The following is a 16,536-nucleotide window of genomic DNA, read 5'->3' as shown; positions in this document are numbered from 1 at the left end:
ATGCTTAAAATATCTCTGACTCCAAATGTAACACATTTGGCTTTTAACCCACGACAAAGCGACTGGAAGCAATTCCCAAAGGAATGTTCCCTATTGGCTTATCCCTTGATAAAGCACAAAGCATTAAATGCATAAGTACAGTGCATTAAATGCTGAATTTAATGCTATAGCGTTCGTACAACTATAAAAAGATGAGAAGGATCTCACCGACAAGTTGTGGCCGAGAGATGTGCCGAGTAGCGTGTCCACAAAATAACTGCCACCATGTGGCTGGGCTAGTAACCCTTTTTCAAAGAGTGCCAAGAGTTTAGTCTAGAGCCAAAAGGCTAGTATGAACTCGGAATTTTGTGGAGAGCTAAGGGGCCAATCTGAAGGCTAAATTCCAAAGAGAGCCATGCAGCTAGTTAAAGGACTAAGCCAAACCTGGTTGACCCTAGTTCATGCAGTCTGTACCGGTTTAGAAGTCTAAAAAATGGTTTGACATAACAATATACGAGTGATGGTTGTAATTCTGTCGTTTTTTGTGTCTATTCTAATAATCTAGGTTCTAATGAATCTTGCTGTAATAAGCTTGATTTATCGATCGTAGGTCCACTAATAAATGTACAAACTTTATGAAAAGTGCAGGAGTGCAATTAGAGTAATTCACTTTAAAAATCTTGACCAAGCAATTAAGCTTCAAAAGCCTACATTTATTTCCTTTATGAATAAACCGTTCAGTGAGTGTACAACCTCAACGACACCACTCAACACTTAAGAGTAATGCATACCATCTCTCAAGTAACTCATCAGCTAAAAAACAAGTGTAATAATCATCTCGCAAATCAAATATTCGCCCCAAGTATAAAGCTTAAAACCCAAACTAGGAGGGAAGAACTAGCATGGCACCCTTGTGATTCAATTAGCATGAGTTGCCTCATTAACAAGCAACAGCATGAAGAAAGAATAGGCATGCACAACTAGGGGCACTACAGAGAAAAAGAAAAAAAAATCCTTTTTGGTAAGAGTCGCCAAAAATAAAACCGACACTTGTCGTTCCGTCATTGCATCCATCATCTATACTGGCGTCGCAAAATAATGGGTGATGGTTTTTAGGCACTGACTGGTAAAACATTTTTGGCAATGCTTATAACCGTTGCGAAAAATGAATGTTTGGGTGACGGCTAGAATCATTGCGAAACACCATACTTTGGGCGACGGCTAAAACCGTCACTAAATATGCAAGTTTGGGCAACTGAAATAATCGTCGCTAAAAATGCAAGTTAGTTTAGGCGACGGTAATAGCCATCGCCAAATATCATTATACCTTTGGAAGCTTGTAGACCTTTGGCGATGTTTTGGAACCATCAAGGAAAATATATATTAAAAAAATAGCTATAATCATAATTATGGTCAAAAACCTGCAATCCTATTTTAAACCCATTCATCCACCTGATAATTTTATACAATGCTATTTGTTATTTTTGGAACTTAATAAAGAAAGAAGTCAACACATGTTGTACAACACCACACCCAATAAAATAATCCAAAATCCAAAACAAAATACATATCTAAGTGTCTCAGTTTGCTTAACAATTTTAGAACATGCTCCTATTTCCTAAAAATGAAAATATGATGAGATCACTTCTCTGATGAGTTGGGTCCTCAGTAACTCAAAATCAAAATAACTGCAATAAATAAAACATACAGTAAAGATCTGATTGATGAATCGCAAGATAAGGAGACATCCAAAATTCAAGAGAAAACATATATTTGAAAGAACACAAGTTTTATATGGCTATAACTTGATCAGATAGATTTCAACTATTTTTTTTTGCTATGCATTGATTTTTTTTCCCATCAAAATCCATAACAAATTGTGGACATATGCAATTATCCAGCAAAAGCATCGTGTTCATGATTCCTATTCAAAACTTTCAGTATGCCATTTCAAACATACTAAAATTACAAAAATGCACCTGCTTTGGGAATAGTTTCATCGAAGCGGTGCATTTTTGTTGGGTACAATATACACGACTTAATCTAGCCAAAACTGTGCATTTTTGTTAACATTATAGACTTGAACATAACTTACCAAAATTTTCTCTAGGCATGCTTTTATCAACTACCATTCAATCATAAAACAAATAATTATACATGGACAAATTATTGCAATGTTGACTCGAAACTACAACAGAGGACCAACATATATGATGGATTTTAGCTAAGAACTACAGCATCTCTATGCCATCTAACAAACATGGCAGAGCTGTAAAATCGCAAATCATATCATTTTTTTTTATCCCCACTAAAGGAATCACAAATTTAACTTATCTGGATACTGGAGGTTTGGAAATATTTTCACTCACATTAATATTACCATTGAACTACTAGAGAACAGAAAAAAATTGAAATATAATTGATCTCCAAAACCAAACAGGAGGATCATTCCTTTTCTAAACACTAGCAACCAATGCAACCGTTTTAATGGCTACTGCTCATTAATACTTCTTTCACCTCCCAAAAAATTAAGTTTTTAGATCTGAAACTGAAATTCAAAACTTACATTAGTGAAAATTTCAACTAATCAAATTCTTATGTGGGGTTATTATATAAATAAGCTTACAAAAGGATCTGACATGCAAGGGGGAGGTGAACACAATCAAAAAACCCAAATCTTCAAAGTGAGTTCAAAAGCACACATATGTAAATGATATTGCAAGCATTAGTTAGCCAAACACTAGAAAAATCTACCTGTTTGAGAAAAACAAGAAGAAACTTCATAAGAAACTAAAGAGTTATGAACATTACTGATAGCTTATCACAGTCGTAGCAAAACAAGGATAAGCATGCAAGTCTCTATTTTGTTACCTGGCATGTCTTAATCCGTGCCCCATTCATCTTTCCATCGAATTGAGACTTCGAGACATGAACCTCTCTTACTTGAGCTTCTGAAGAATCATCTCGTAAGCTTCCAATACTAGTAAATACAATGAAAAGATGATTAGGATCCGATACTAGAAAAATAAAGAGTTATGAACATTACTGATAGCTTATCCAATTCTAGAACTCACTGTATTGAAATTTGTTTAAACAATTTGAAAATAAAGCTCAGATGAAACACCTTATTCCATGTTCAGGACCTCCAATAATAACCATGTGAGAGCTCCCGTATTCAATTGAAATATGGCCATCCCCTACAAAATCAGATTGATCATGAGAATAAAGAGATTTGTTCATTTCCTTAAAAAACAAATAGCTAGTGGAGATAGGGAAAACCAAATACTTGGGAAGATTCTGATCCAATGATTGTTAATCTATCAACAAAACTAAACGCAATCTAGGAACCTGTTTCACAGGCTTTTCATTGTGATGCTTCACTTGGAGCAATTAGCTTCCGAAAATCTGCATCTCATATACCATAATTTAGAGACAGAGCTAAACCACAAAAAATATGAAGGTAAGAACTTTGCATGCATGGGCAGTGTTAAATACTTAGATAGCAATTTTAGATGATCTACAAGGATCAGAAAATTGCACTGGATTTAACAAGAAGGTCTTGCTAGAATGCTCAAGGTGGAACTAACTCGATCGGATACCGGATGACTGTTCGATGAAGGGCTTGATCAAAATTCGACAGAGACATTCAAAAACGGGATTTTTCCCTCTTCCTTCTCTGAATATAATTCATTTTCCTCTTTTCTTTCTTTGATCAAATCCCAAATAAGAAATAAGATATTGAAGTATGCAAGAACTCTTTTCTCCATTAGGACTCTCTCAATAATACCTCTGTAGATTTGATTGATAATTTCTAATCTCAGCCGTAGATCAAATTTTGCTTCTTTATTTCTAAAATATTTTGGAGTTGGCTCATAATCACATCTCTAGCCCATCATGCTCCAGATCAGGCCCATTTTCACACTTGAGAAGTTGAACGGACCTCTTGACGTGTAAAATTGTATGTTTCATATCCAAAACTCCAAATATTTGTTTAAATCTTGAAAAATTTCTAAAATCTGCAGAAACAACATAAAACTCAAGGTAGCTCCACTCTAAGTGAGTAAAAGGTATGCTTTATGCCCTAAGATTTCACACATAAATGTGCTTATCAGTTATAGTAGGGTATGAAAGTGAAAATCCTTGTATCCCCTACCTTGATGTGGGTAAATCTGTATGCCCTAATGCAAGTTTTGATTATGAGTTAGATAGGTGAGAGAGGTATAGACTAGGAGAGAAGAAAACGTTTATTTTCATAGGTGCACAAATGACGAAGCAGATTTACCACTTTGACATAAAAGCAAAGAAGTGGGATTCTCATCTTATGAGTCTTTCAGCTTTTGAAAAATTCTGATCATTGTCACTAGAATATCTTAGATTCTGAAACTTTCTTTGTCGCAATTACCCAATAATGATCCATGCACCAAGGCTAGCATAAGATAACAAACAAAGAAAAGAATTGTGAGAACTAATAACAAGGGGATAAGGTAAACTCGAAGATAGATTAAAACAATTGTGAAATGTAGACATTTACCAAAATGTAGAATTAAAACCCAAAATTGGGAGGGAGTGGCTAGGCTTCCACATGTTTTGACTAGCATGGATTACCTTTTCAGCAAGTAACAATTTGGAAGCAATAACATGCTTGAAAAGCATAAATGTTAGTAAGGAATACATTGTCAAAGACACTCAACAGCAACACTTTAGGATCTATGTGTAAAAACCAATTAACAAACCATTAGCCACACACCCTATTAGACCCACTGTTTCCATTCCTAGACCTTAAAACACACTCAAAATAGGGTTTTACAGTTAGTACCAATGGAATCAATCTCCAAGAACTATGTAGACAATTTTAAAACATGAAATTTAGGATGAAAGTGGTCAATGTGGACATAATTGGTCTCCAAGCACCTTATCTTCAAGTGAGTCATTGCCATGGATATATGAAGCATGGTTGGGCATCGATTATGACAGTGTGTGTGAAAAGTCCAAGGTTTCCATGACAACCCAACTAATTGACCAATACATACATTCCCAAAGGAGTTCCATGAATCGAGCACCAAAGCCTTGTAAGGAAAACTTCTGGATTATGTAATAACAAGGAATAGAGTTTTTAAGTTTCAAGTAGAGAGTATCAACATACCCTAAGCTTATGATCTGGCCCTTGGAAGAGTGCTTATAAAAAATGCCCAGCTTTTAGGGTCATTTAACTCACTTGCTGCTTCAATTCCACATGTTCCTCTTGCCATGCTCTCCCTAGATAAAGAAGCAGGGAAGGGGGTGATAATGGTGGTTATTTAGCATTCTTCTTATAAATACAATATATTTGTATTTCCAATTGCAATGCCAAAATAAATAAATAAATAAAATAGAAGAAAATAAAGAAGAATATTAGTACTGAGGAAGGGAATGGTGATGCAGGATTCTAGCAAGCAATTTACCGTGAGTTCGAGTATCACATCTTCAAGTGCCAAGCTTAAAATTTCTAGCTCGAGTATGGACCACCAAGTTGTGCTCTCTATTTACATTAGAATATATATCAACAATTCATCCACAGAAAAAACACTACCATTTATCTAACATACCACACAAAAGCTTACCTCTAAGTCATAATGGAGCAATGTCACTATCATGTCAATGTCCTCCTTCAATATCATACTCATGAACAAAATATATATCATGATTTCTATTGCATCCTCTGTTCACCTCTAATGGAAAAATAAAAATCACTTTGTTGTTTAAAGTGGAAACTTCAATTATTCAATACCTATAAAATGCTGGGAAAAAAATTAAGATATATTCTTGAAAACTATATTGAAATTAAATAGTGTAAATTGGTAGAAAGTTGACCTTGAGTGCTTTGATCTAATTTTGAGAATAGTCTCAAATGAATTTCTTTAATTCCCATTAGTCGAATGACTCTTCAACGTCATTCAGGTCACCTATGGTAATGGACTGAAAATTCTCCACAAATGTTGGTCGAAAAAAAAGTAGATCTTTTGATACTTGATGCATGGTTGGACGAGATCGTGGGTTGCTGCATAGGCATGCAATTGCTATTCTCACAATAGAACTAAGATGCCTTGCAACATTCTGACTTGGTGGAAAAATGAGGCGTGGGTCTAATATGTCTCGTAATAGTATCTTTTGACCAACTGGTGATGTTAAAGAAGAGATGAGTTCCATTGGATGACTTCCCATAATAATTTCCAAAGCCACTACTCCAAAACTATATACGTCACACTTATCAGTTAATATCATAGTGTAAGCAAGCTCTGCAAGAGTTAAAAGAAAATTCCTTAGTGAAAATGTATAAACAAGACAACGAATAATTTTTATAATAAGAAACTACTATATATTTTAAATTTTATAAATGAAAGAGAATGGTTTAGGCATCAATATAGCCTCCCAACAAAAATTTCTAAGCTGAGGCTCTGTAGGAAAACTGCCCCCCTTCACCCGAACTTTGTTTGCACAGAAGCCTTTGGGACCGGGTTCGCCCTCTTTTTAAAGAGAATGGTCTAGACGTACTAGTTGACAACTATGGCTCACTTTTTAGTTATTTACTCTTTGTTAATCCATATTTAAGTAGTCCAACACTGCTCTACATTTTTAATGTTTTTATATTTTTTTTTTCTTCTTTCACACATATGTTTTATTTCTTTTCAATTTTTTCGTCCTTCTAATAGAAACCCATTTAATGTAATTAGATATATTTATTCTTTATTTCTTCCTCCCCAATTTTATCAACATCGTTTAAAGATGAAATATAAATATTTTTTTATTTCCACTAAAGGAAAAATGAAAATATGAAAAGAAAAAAACCAAGATAAAAAATTCACACAAAAGAGGGGGAAGTAAAAAAAGATGCTTCTAATCAAGTTCAATATGTTTATATAAATAAAGAAAAAAAGAAAGCAGAAACTAGAAAAAGAAAATTGCTTTAATAGATTAAAAAGGTAAAAATAAAGAGTAATTTGGCCATTTAAATTATTAAGGAAAAAGCAAGGTAATAGTTTAATTTTCCGTTTCTACTTTTTTATTAGGGTCTGAGGTTCTTCTTGGTCAGCAGCTTATGCGCACCTCAACTACATCATTAGGGTAGGTTTTATATATAATTTAAATATACTATCAAGAAGAATCGAATCCCAACCTCTGCACTAAGAGGGTTAATTGTTGCCAATGCCCAATGGGCCAACTCTTTGGTAGTTAGTTAAAAAAGTTTGCCAAGCTTTACTTCATATATTAATAGGTAACTTTAAGATCTATTATACTTCAAATTGAAGTCAATCAAATAGAGTCTATGGCAAAAACATGTGACTCATGGAGACCTCTCTATGGCTTTGGAAGAAATTTGTTCCTAATATTCAATAAGTATATTATACATGATTTTCATAGGTAAAACATTGTTTCTCTACTATTCATGGTAACAAATTTTTATTATGAGTCAAAATACAATTTCAAAAAACAATAAAGGATTAGTCAACTAGTCCACATAATTAATGGCTCCATTTGACAAGCCATTTGACAAAAATTAGAACCTAACTAAGGACCACCTATAAATTCTTCTAGTTTAAAAAGGATAAAAAATGTGATTAAGTTATGTTAGTGCGTATTCTTGTAGAAAATTTTAGCTTAAGTGTCTTTATCTCTATCAGCTATAAGACTTAGATTTTATTTTTTGATAAATTTGGTTTTATGCATAGAAGAAATTACAATGACAATAATACATTTTGGATCAACATGGTAAAAGTCATACCTCATGGTATGAGGATTCTACTAACCATTTAAGACTTAGCTTTCTTAAATTTCTAAAATATACTTTATGATATTAAGTGATTCATAAAATTCTAAAGCTTTAGCCATTCAAAAACAATATAATTTATGTAACTTATCTAAAATTAATAAATATAGCAACTTCAGGGATATTTATTTTCTATCCAAAAATTAAAGAGGAAAATGATTAATTATATTCTACCCCCTTCATATTTCATTTTTTTAGAGTTTGTAATAATTTTTATTTTATTTTATTATTATTATTATTATTATTTTTCTTCGTAACTTACAAATTACAACATGACAACTCTAAAATAATTAGGATAATAAACTAAAATATAATTTTTATAAAATTTGTGATGATTATACATTAAAATTCTTAAAATTTAAATAGGATGTATGAGATTATTTTAAAAACGTATCTTTTCTATTTTATCCATATCACTTGAATTTTTTCTATTAAATCACTTAATCAAACATTACATTTGTAGACATCCTAATTTATATTATGCATTAATTCAATAAAAAAGAATTTACTGGTTAATTAGTCAAGAAACTTTAAGAACTTATCAAGTAGTATAAACTTCATAACATACAATACAATGACAATTCTAAAATAATTAAGATCAAAATAAACTAAAATATACTTTTTTTAAAAAAATTTAATGATTATACAATTAAATTGTTAAAATTTAAATAGGATGTATGAGATTTAAAAACATATATGTTCTATTTTATCCATATTCATATACAAGTATTTCAATAGCCCAATTCAATAAGCACTTCATCTTAAATATCATACTAAAAATGAAGAAGTCCTATAAAAATTACAATAAAAGTATAATAAAAAGTAAATAGAAAATCAAATACCTGGAGCAATATATCCATAAGTTCCTTTAAGTGATGTCCAATTGGATGAGTCTAGATTTAAGAGTCTGGCAATACCAAAATCGGATACACGAGCCTCAAGTTCCAAGTCTAGCAATATATTTTTGCTTGAAATATCCCGATGAATTATTGGTGGAGTACAATCATGATGCAAATAGGACAAAGCATTTGTAATACTTTCAATGACGTTTACTCTCTTCAGCCAATCCAACTCCACTGCCGTTGCTTCATTGCTCAAGATATGTGCCAAACTTCCTTTTTCCATGTACTCATAAATAAGAAACATGTATCGTGGATGTGAACAAAACCCGTAAAGTTTGATAATGTTATGGTGCCTAATGTTTGTTAACACACGCATTTCATTTTCAAAGCTTTCATCAATTATGACATTGCTTTCCAATGGGTGAAACTTCTTCAAGGCTACCACTTGACCTGTAGGTAGGACTGCTCTGTAAACACTCCCATAAGTTCCAGTTCCAATACAATATTTGATGTCAAAATTCTCTGTTGCTTGGATTATGTCATCATAAGCAATCTTGCCATGAAAATTCCATATTGACAATATATTGCCGTGATTTCTTCTTGTTGCTTCTGTTTTTCTTTTCTTATTACCTTTTTTCAATAAGAAAACGACAACAATAATTGCAAATGCAAGGATTACAATTCCAATCAAAAAACCAATGATGGATATGGGGACTTTATGTCTACTTTTTTTACTTCCCTCGTTGATACTAGATCGATTGCAAGGAAAAAGACCTTGATATTCACCACATAACCCTTTGTTGTTACTAAATGTTTGTGGTGAAGCAGCATGTTGGAAAACCTTGTTATTAGGAACTTCACCATTCAATTGATTATAAGACAAATCAAGAGATACCAAGCTACCCATGTCTTCAAGAGAAGGGGGTATATATCCTGTGATAATATTGTGGGATAAATTCAAAACTTCCAACATTTTCAGCTTTGCAAATTCTGTTGGTATCGTTCCCCCTAATGAGTTATGGCTAAGATCCAACTGAACTTGTAGGGATACTAGATCACCAATTTGAGATGGAATACTTCCACTCAGTGAGTTGCAGCCTAACTTTAATGAGATTAGTTTGGAGCATTGACCAAGTTGTGCAGGGATTGATCCAATTAGCCGATTTGATGATATATCTAGAACCTCTAGATTGATTAATTTGCCAATTTCAATAGGTATATGCCCTACAATTTGATTCTCATTTAAATTCAAATTGATCAAGTTGGATAAGCTGCCAAGTTCCTTCGGTATTTCACCAACAAGTCTATTGAAAGAAAGGTCAAGTCCTCCAAGTTGACTTAATTGACCAATCTCAGCTGGTATCTTTCCACTGATATTGTTTCTAGAAATCTTTAGCGCTGACAAATTCTTGCATTCTCCCCAATTTGCTAACAACTCTCCATAGAGCTTGTTGTGACTCATATCAATGTAGTTAAGATGTGGGTGTACACCAAAACTATTACTTATATTTCCAAGAAATTGGTTGTCATCAAGTCTAACTCTCCTTAGACTCGTACAATTTCTCAAGTCTGGAATAAGACCCATGAGACTATTGTTTGAGACCACTAATTTTTGAAGGGATCCTCCTTGGCATATTTGTTGTGGTAAGCTTCCATATAAGAAGTTGTCAGCCAATTCGATCTCTACAAAGGAAGCTTGGCTACCTAAGTCTTCTGGAATTGGACCTGATAATTGATTCTCAAACAAATTGAGCATCTCTAGTCTACTCAAATTAGCAAGAGAGTTAGGAATTGGACCAATGAGCTTGTTTGTGTAGAGTTCTATGTCAATCAGATTTTTCATATCTCCGATTTTTGGAGGAATAGGACCAGATAATTGATTCTCATGCAAGTAAAGAGTCTCTAGTCTACTTAAATTTGCTAGAGAATGAGGGATCAGGCCAATAAGCTTGTTTGTGGAGAGTTCCAAGGCAATTAGATTTTTCATATCTCCAATTTCTGGAGGAATTGGACCCGATAATTGATTCTCAGCCAAGTAGAGTGTCTCTAGTCTACTCAAATTAGCTAGAGAATGAGGAATTGGACCAATTAGCTTGTTTCTGGTGAGTTCCATGTCAATCAGATTTCTCATATCTCCGATTTTTGGAGGAATAGGACCGGATAATTGATTCTCATACAAGTAGAGCGTCTCTAGTCTACTTAAATTAGCTAGAGAATGAGGGATCAGGCCAATGAGTTTGTTTGTGGAGAGTTCCATGTCAATCAGATTTTTCATATCTCCGATTTTTGGAGGAATAGGACCAGATAATTGATTCTCATGCAAGTAAAGAGTCTCTAGTCTACTTAAATTTGCTAGAGAATGAGGGATCAGGCCAATAAGCTTGTTTGTGGAGAGTTCCAAGGCAATTAGATTTTTCATATCTCCAATTTCTGGAGGAATTGGACCCGATAATTGATTCTCAGCCAAGTAGAGTGTCTCTAGTCTACTCAAATTAGCTAGAGAATGAGGAATTGGACCAATGAGCTTGTTTCTGGTGAGTTCCATGTCAATCAGATTTCTCATATCTCCGATTTTTGGAGGAATAGGACCGGATAATTGATTCTCATACAAGTAGAGCGTCTCTAGTCTACTTAAATTAGCTAGAGAATGAGGGATCAGGCCAATGAGTTTGTTTGTGGAGAGTTCCATGTCAATCAGATTTTTCATATCTCCAATTTCTGGAGGAATAAGACCGGATAATTGATTCTCATTCAAGTAGAGCATCTCTAGTCTACTTAAATTAGCTAGAGAATGAGGGATCCGACCAATGAGTTTGTTTGTGGAGAGTTCCAAGTCAATCAGATTTTTCATATCTCCAATTTCTGGAGGAATAGGACCCGATAATTTATTGTCATATAAGTAGAGAGTCTCTAGTCTATTCAAATTTGCCAGAGAATGAGGCAACATGCTGGAAAGATTATTGTCGGAGAGATCGAGGTGGATGAGTTTTGTGACAGTACCAACGTCGAAGGGAATGGGTCCAGTGAGTTGATTGACACTGAGATTAAGACGGAGAAGATTAGAAAATGAAGAGAAGGTGAAGTTGTGAAGCGTACCTTGCAGCTCTGTTTGAAAAAGGTTAATCTCAATGACGCTTCCAACTTTGTTGCAAGTTATGCCAAACCAGTTGCACGGTGATGATGAGGATGAAGATGACGAGGAAGTGAGGTTCCAGGAACTGAGAGCAGCAAGAGAGTAGTTTTGAAGGGTGGCTTTCCATTTAAGGAGAGCCTCAGCCTCAACTTGGGTTGACGACTGAACAGAATAAGATGTGCTACTTCCCGCAGCAAATGCAGATGAAGAGAAGAGGAGGAGAAGGCAAATAAGAAACGCTATTATGAGAGTTGGGAAGAAGAATAACAAGGATGGAGTAATACTAGTATTGGAGTAATGAGCCATTTGTAACTTCCACTGTGGTTTGCAGTTTGGTGGTGTGGTATTAGGTACCTTCGAGGTTGTAATTTATAGAGAAATTAGCGTAGGCCTATAGTACTCACAATCGAAGAGGAGGTCTAGGATTGGATTGCTAATTGCAGTGGGTCATCTTCTTCTACTGCTACGCCTCCTACACTCTTTATTTGTTTGGTCTTCAGCTCTTCCACGTCTCCAGCGGTAGCTTTAAAAGCAGTAGCTGTCTAAATCAGAGTGGGTGACTTGGTCATTATTAGTAATGGTGCAAAATGTGGTATAAAATTGATCACTGGTCTTTAATTTTCAGATGAACGTAACCTTCCAAACGTTTAATGCGGATGAGTACGTATAGCTGCCATTCTGATTGGTGGACTTCAAGTCATCTTTCCAAGTAGACGCCAGAGAGACTTTAGCTTAGCATGAAGAAAAACTGAAAGGTATGTCCATGGTGAGATGTTGTGAATGGATTCGATGTAGATTATTCTCGAGATATTTGGGATTGTGGTGGTGGATGACCAATGACCAAGTCATTCACTCTTGCTTCTACAGAATAAATCAACAGAGACTTTTAAGCTGCTGTTGGAGACATAATAGATCAACAGACGGTAGAAGACTTTTAAGCTTGTGCATGAGGCAGGGGAGCAGAGGACGTCACTACACCACTGCCAACCAAACGTTCCTAGTAAGAAAAAGAACCAAGATCGCTAATATCCTGTTAAGTTGTGGTTTGGATCTAAATATCTCTGGGGTACAATTATAAACAGATTTCAGATTAACGGGAGGAAACTCAATTTTGAAGTATTAAAAAAAATAAAAAATCAATTTAGTCAAATTATTGAAGGAAATGAAAGACACGGATTGGCTTGGAAGTAGCTTGAAACAAACTCATAGGCCTAACCCTTTATTGTCTATCTGATATAAGCAAACTAAAAGTTCTCTACTTACCTGAGAATCAACTATTTGTTAGAAAGACGACTGACCAGATCTTCACCCAGGTCTTGTCGCTATAAAACACAAGTTTAAGAAGCATAAAATTATCATTATTGAAGTCTTCCACCTAAATTACCATTTGAAATTTGCAATTAAATTTTTGAAGCTACTCTTGCAATGAACGCATGTAAAAAAATTGGTTTCCTTTTGCTTTCGTGCCTTGAAAATTTGATTGACTTGAATAGCATTTTGCCTATTCTGGAAATGTCTTAAGGATGCCTATTCTGGAAATGTCTTGGGATTGGGGTGGTGGATGACCAACCTTTCTAAGACTGTAAGGGTCTGACCACAATCTCATCCTAAATAAGTTGTTGATGATGAATACTTCAATTATGCAACTCAGGAGGTGTGTGACTACTGTTGAAACATTGAGGCGAAAAAGCGAGAAGAAGAGACATTAACAATACCTCATGCTAATGGCGGACGTAATTGTATAGGCAAGTGCCCCCCCCCCCCCCCCCCCATACAAGCCTGTTTGTTGAAAGAACCCACACACCCATAAGCTCTTTTCTCCTGTACCATCATCCACCAGTCATTTTTGCAACTATATCAAAAACATTTCTGCTGTTCTTCTAATTGCTCATATATATAATTAAGAAATTAGACATAAGAAATTTTAATTGGCTTTGGAGTTGTTTGAGACAAACTCACAAGTATCTATCTGATATAAGCAAACTAGAGGTGCTCTGCTTAGCCGAGAATCGACGATTTGTTTCCAATAAACCTGTATTTAATTAATAGTACAAAATAGAAGCCTTTGAGATACTTCTAAATTAGTGATTAACATGTGATTACAGAGTAGCATGTACACAACATGTTGTTACAAACTTGAAAAGACTAACAAAAATAGAATACATACAATAAAACAAACGTTGATTACCAAAGTAAAAACTGAAAAATAGTTATTAAGCACTACATTGTAAAGTACAATCTGAAAAAGAAAGGATCTTCTAAAGACTTCAAAGGAGAGACTTCAACAACATATAATGTTGGGCCAAAAAACGAACCATGAACACAAAAATGAAAGCTAACTAATGTATGGTAAGTAACTACACTGAAATAAAATCTTCGATCACATGTTTAGATGCTACCTATTCCAATCACATGCATATAATTTGATCCTTAAACTTTGATTCAATTGCAGATTTGGTGTGGAAAGAAGCTGTAGGCACTTGCTTGATTTGGGAATTGGGATGGAATGCCAGTGGATATGAATCCATAGTTGCAGCCTGAGAAGAAGATAGTCTTGGATGGTGGAGATGACCATTTAAGCATCATAAGACCTCACTTGATATGTTTAGTTTCAATTCCTTGCAGAAGGCAAATTTTTATTTTAATTTTGTAATTTACTTAGGACTCATGTTACTTTTCCTTTATCTGTTTGCATGTAAGCCAACAATGGACATGAAGTGATAAAAGAAGTTGTTGAGTCTCTCATCAAGAGTGTGTACATTAACCTTGTTTGTACTTTTTCTCCCTCTCCCATTTTCCCCTTTATTTGCAATTTTTGCCTTCTCTCGAGGCATTCCTTTAGTTACTACTTGAGCTAAATCCAAGTAATAGTTATGAACATAAGGTTTGCCTACTAGGTATAAGTAGTGCATGCACAACAAAAGATTTGCATAGTTTGAAACATGAAAACTGAAAGAGTGTGGAATTTGTTGCTCAATTCTACTATTACACCATTGAATTTTTTTGATAAAACCAAATAAATATGGTCAATGATAAGTATGTAAATGGATAACTGAAATCTGCATTCTGAATCCATTTGAAACCAATTGGATGCACATATGTAATGCATTATCCGACTAGTAAATTATCCATTAATAAGTGATGCGTCCAAAATCTATTCAGCCCTTAGATCTCCTCGTGATGTCCTGCAAAACGAAAGCGTCAGATGTGGCCCGACCGCTCGGGTCGGGAGTCCACCTCCGAAGGCTAAGTCAGTTGATGAACTTAATCACAAACGGCTCTGCTAGAAGCGCAGAGCTAAGGAATGAAGAACTGGGAAAGGTGACCTAGATAGCAGATCGCTGATAGTTTAGGTCTATCAGTATGTATCTGACCCTGAGTCTCAGATAGTATTCTTTTCGATTCCCTCACCTTGTATGGTAGTGAGGTTTATATAGAGTGTACCTTCGAATCTCCTTCGTTGGATGCACTTGAGCCTTCTTCGGGTAGTCGTTGGATCTTATCAGTTAGATCCGTTGAGCAATAGACTTCTACTAGTTTGGGCTAGTAGAGGACTCCTTAGATAACCTTTAGGTTATGCGATGATTATCCCTTCGATAATGATTATCCGCAGCTGTCAATTCGAGTTTGCCATCATTAGGGTGATTACCCTAATCCATAAGTAGGATTAGGGCACGCTTGCAGCCGAATAAGCTTTCTTCTTCAGCAAGCCATCTTCCGGATCCGGTTCGCTCGGGAGCGAGTCGGATCTCTCCGTCTCGACCGGGGTCGAGGGTCGGTCCAAGCGTTCGGTCGATCCCGAGGGCTTGGTTTTTAACTGGGTTCGTCGTCAGGTGATAATCTCTGCGTGCTTCATTAAATGTCATATCACATTTAATGTGGTGGTCACTTTTCCTCGAGCGTTGTAAGTGTAAGGCCACATATCTCCTTGCAGTTGATCTGTCGTGGCTCACATCATCCAAGCGACGGTTTCCGAACGCCTATTTCGGATTCGTGAGTTCAAACTTTCAAAACGTCTTTCAATCTTGATCGCTGATTTTGAATCAATCTCGATCGTTCAAATTCCCGAACACTCGTGCGGGAGTTTTAAAAGCGGTTCGTTGTCTTCGTAGGTTTCATTCTTCCTGTCTGGAATTTGAACCTTTGTTGTCTGCTTCGCACCTTCCTGCTCTCAAACTTCCGCCTCACTGAATCAGTAAGTTTACTGGTCTTTTTCTTTTTGTAGTTTACTGAAACAAGTAATGGCAAACGATAGGGCTTATCTGGTACCCAGTGTTGGTAATAGCAGTGAGGCTTTTGCTTCTCCTGCTCCCGAACAGTCGGATAGTGATAACAAAACCCTAACTGTCCTCTGGCGCGAGTTCGCTGAAGTTTCTCAAAAAGGTTTTGAAAGAAAAACCGAAACTTCTCCTGTCCTTCTCGAGTCTGGATCTTCCAAGATTGTCGAGTCTTCTAGGCAGCCTCAAACTTCCGGGTCCGATAGTGGACCTGGCTCTGTTCCCTCCATTTACGATGAGGAAACCCTTCTTTCAGCTGTCTAAGATTTTGATTTTCCTTCCTCATATCAGGTTAGGGCTCCCCACCCTGATGAGAGGGTTGATTCATCCCTTTCGGGTGAATTTTCTCTGTATATAGATGCACTGGAAAGCGGGGTTCGCTTTCCCTTTTTTAATCCTTTGTTCTCCGCAGTTCTGAATCATTGGAACATTTGTCCCGGAATGCTCCTCCCCAATAGATGGCGTCTTATCGTCGGCTTCTTGGGTTTGTGTTTTGGACTT

At 35.6% G+C, this 16,536-nt stretch overlaps 1 protein-coding gene across 9 annotated transcripts; it reads right to left on the bottom strand.

The window, feature by feature from the left end:
* Positions 1 to 691: 691 nt before the first annotated feature.
* On the bottom strand, positions 692 to 12,083 carry LOC149007691 (uncharacterized). Of its 9 annotated transcripts, none has more exons than XM_089165254.1 (9): positions 8,626 to 12,083; positions 5,830 to 6,254; positions 5,580 to 5,687; positions 5,421 to 5,497; positions 5,123 to 5,235; positions 3,266 to 3,384; positions 3,104 to 3,176; positions 2,851 to 2,959; positions 692 to 1,667 (listed from the first exon to the last, which is right to left on the bottom strand). In XM_089165254.1, exons 1-2 carry the CDS (start codon positions 12,062 to 12,064, stop codon positions 5,887 to 5,889), a joined length of 3,807 nt encoding a protein of 1,268 aa, XP_089021380.1. In that variant the 5' UTR covers positions 12,065 to 12,083; the 3' UTR covers positions 692 to 1,667; positions 2,851 to 2,959; positions 3,104 to 3,176; positions 3,266 to 3,384; positions 5,123 to 5,235; positions 5,421 to 5,497; positions 5,580 to 5,687; positions 5,830 to 5,886. The 9 variants fall into 9 exon arrangements, with proteins under 9 accessions (XP_089021380.1, XP_089021379.1, XP_089021386.1 ...); XM_089165253.1 differs by having other exon boundaries at positions 5,580 to 5,677; XM_089165260.1 differs by having other exon boundaries at positions 5,580 to 6,254; positions 8,626 to 10,350; positions 10,495 to 12,083.
* Between the last annotated feature and the right edge of the window lie 4,453 nt (positions 12,084 to 16,536).

This window comes from Hakea prostrata, chromosome 8 (assembly GCF_041222555.1).
Source record: "Hakea prostrata isolate BN-2017 chromosome 8, UWA_Hpros_2, whole genome shotgun sequence".
Taxonomy (NCBI): Eukaryota; Viridiplantae; Streptophyta; class Magnoliopsida; order Proteales; family Proteaceae; genus Hakea; species Hakea prostrata.
This window is presented reverse-complemented; position numbering and strand designations above follow the sequence as displayed.